Source organism: Entamoeba nuttalli (assembly GCF_000257125.1).
Source record: "Entamoeba nuttalli P19 unplaced genomic scaffold asmbl_9000, whole genome shotgun sequence".
NCBI classification, from domain to species: Eukaryota; Evosea; order Mastigamoebida; family Endamoebidae; genus Entamoeba; species Entamoeba nuttalli.
This window is the reverse complement of record NW_008579404.1, coordinates 1-3,119: the sequence shown is the minus strand read 5'-3', so window position 1 is coordinate 3,119 and position 3,119 is coordinate 1. Positions and strand designations below refer to the sequence as shown.

The window sequence follows — 3,119 nt, the reverse complement described above, 5'->3', positions numbered from 1 at the left end:
CTTTTATTTTTATTATAAATGTGTTTAAATAAGAAGTGATTATGGTGTTTATAATTATGATAAAATGTAATAATATAACTATTGCTATTATTTATTTAATAATGACTATAGTTATAACCATGATAATATCATCTAATTTTATTTGTTTATGTAATTTATTTCTATATAATTTTCATTGTATATTGTAATAGAAATAGAACTTAATAATTTATAAAAAGAAAAGAAGAAGAGAAGAAGATGGAAAAACAAACAAAGCAAGAAATAGAAAAAAGTATTGAAGAAAGTGGATATGAAGAATTAATTCAACTTATTGAAGGGTATTCAAGAAAAACAGAGAAAATAATCAAAATAATGAAAGAATACATGATTACGGAGAAAAGATATAAAAGACCAGAAGAAGGAGATGGATTTAAAGCGTGGGAAACACATTATGACCAAATGGATGAAATGTTTATGAAGAAGCAAAACATTTATTCAGAAATCAATAAAATTGAAAAAGAAGGAGAAAGAATGATGGAAAGAATGAGAGAAATAGGAGAAGAAGAAGAAAAGAAGATGAGAGAGTTAACATCATATATGAACCAAGTTATCAATAATATGATAGGAAAACGAGAAGAGGAATATGAAAGAAACATGGAAGGTAAAAGTGAGAAAGAACAAGAAGTGATGCTGAAGAAACTAGAGAAAGAAATTGAAGAAATGGAAAGATTAAAGACAGTTGAACCTGTTAAATTTGTCGGAGAAAAGAAAAAGAAAGGAACAAAAAAAATAAGATATGAAATTCCAAAACCAAAAAATATGAAAAAATAAAATGATGCGTAATTTTGATTTTTACATTTGAATTTATTTTAAAGAATTTCAAACAATCCAAACAAATAAACATATTCATTCAAAAAATTTAAACCATTTATCAAATTATATTAATTTAATATAAAATAAATAATTTATGATTATTTAAGAACATTTTGTATTTATTTATTTATTTCATTTGTATTATTTCATTCATTCATTCATTTGTTTTATTATTTATTTTTATTTGGGTTAAATTTATATCAATTGAATTAACTACATTATATTTTGATATGTTTATTTCTTTTATTTCTATTTGTTTTTCATGAAATATTAAAATTTCTCTTATTATTATTTATTTACCTTTATTATAACTTTACATTTTGTTGGTTTTATATTCTTTTCTTTATTTTATTATTCTTATTTTATGTTTTGTTTGTTTCTAAACATTTTCTTTCATTTATTTTATTGTTACAATGTGTTATTCTATTCTATTTATTTGTTATTTCTTTTATATTGTTTTATCATTTGTATCATGAATTTCTATTATTTCATCATTAATTTACCTATTTCATAAATGTAAATTTCAATATGTTGTGAATTGAATGAACTAAATACATTTTCAATTTATTACTATCAATTTATAAATATTTAATAAATAATAAAGTGTCATAAATACAAAATCATATATCAATTGTATAATATTTATACATTTTATTATTCATTCACTCTCATTCATTCTTTTTGATTTTCTTCTTCATTTTATTCATTTTCAAAAATTAATGAAATTTAATGTTTGTGAATATGGTTCGTCTTCATTTTTCTATTAACATGTTATTTATATTTTTTCTTATTTCTATTTCTTCATTTATCATCTATTTATTTTTCCATTAATCCATTTTTTATTCAAATAATGTGATGAGTTGTTAATTTATTCTATACTTCATGTATTTCAATTTCATTTTAATATTTTCTATTTATTGTTTCAATAATAAAACAACTCTTTTTGTATTTAACATGATGTACATGATGTAATGAAATTCTAAAAAATGGATTAAAATCGCAAACAAATAATAGTTACATACAAATGATGTGTAATTTATTAATTCAATATAATTTCATAACAATTATGAATTTCTAAATACTAAAATAAAATGAAATCCTGAGAATAATATAAAGAAATAAAATAACATAAAGTGATAATAAATTGATAATAATTAAATGAATGATGTTATAATTAATGTATTTGCTTTAATTTTCAATTATCAAAACAATAAAAACAATAAAAATGTAATATTTTGATTTATTTCAAACATAAATAAATATATTATAAACAAATATAAATGAAATATTCATTATAACTTTTGATAAATTATAAACAGTGAATATCAATTTTCTTTTATCTTCATTAAATAATTGAATATATTTTATATTTTATTATTCATATTTTAATCATTTCTGTTTATATTAATTGATTCTTTTCTAATTATTTATTTAGTTTCTCACTCACTCATTTCAACCATTTTATATAATGAAATAATTTATTCAAGAATATGTATAATGATAATAAAAATAACAATGAATGAATCAATATAATAATATGAATTGAAGTTCAAATATTATATAAGTTCAATATTTCATTTATTCATTCATTTCATATCAACTTTCATTAACTTTTATTACAACCTTTATTACAAATTTTATATTTCAAATTGTTCAACAATTGTAATTAATATAAACATATATTTTATTAATTCATATTTTATTAATCTTTAACAGCAAACAATTCAATTTCAATTGAATAAATATGATTAATGACTCTTTTTAATGTATTATATTTATGTACAAGAATAATGTGACTGATTCAATTAATATTATTATTTCCAAATTCAATATTTTCAATTGAAATATTTTTGATGATATTTCATATAATCTATTTCAACAATTAATTTATCAATATTTCTGTGTTATAATACCAATTCATTATGATATTAATAATACAATATTTTATCACTTCTTTTTCATATATTCTTTATTAATTTTATTATCAAATTATATTTCTGTTGAACTATTTTAAATATCAAACACTTCTTTGCATTCATTTAATATTCAAAATGATTTATTTATCCATTTTTGTGCATATTGTTATTTCTTCAATTTCTTCAACAATCTGTATTTAATAATCTCATATTTCTTGAATGATTTTTGATTTTCATCTTTTCTTTAATTATTTTATTAATTTCTTTCTATAATTTCTTTATTTCTTATTTCATTTTGATTTAATAATTATTCAACAAGGATACGAAAATTAGCAAAGAAAAAATGAATCT

The 3,119-nt window shown here is 18.3% G+C and overlaps 1 protein-coding gene across 1 annotated transcript; it reads left to right on the top strand.

Annotated features, from left to right (window-relative positions):
- Window positions 1-237: 237 nt before the first annotated feature.
- ENU1_191490 (hypothetical protein) lies at window positions 238-810 on the top strand (the record flags this gene model as incomplete). Its single annotated transcript, XM_008861830.1, has 1 exon — window positions 238-810. The coding sequence occupies one exon, from the start codon at window positions 238-240 to the stop codon at window positions 808-810; it is 573 nt and encodes a 190-aa protein (XP_008860052.1).
- Window positions 811-3,119: the final 2,309 nt, after the last annotated feature.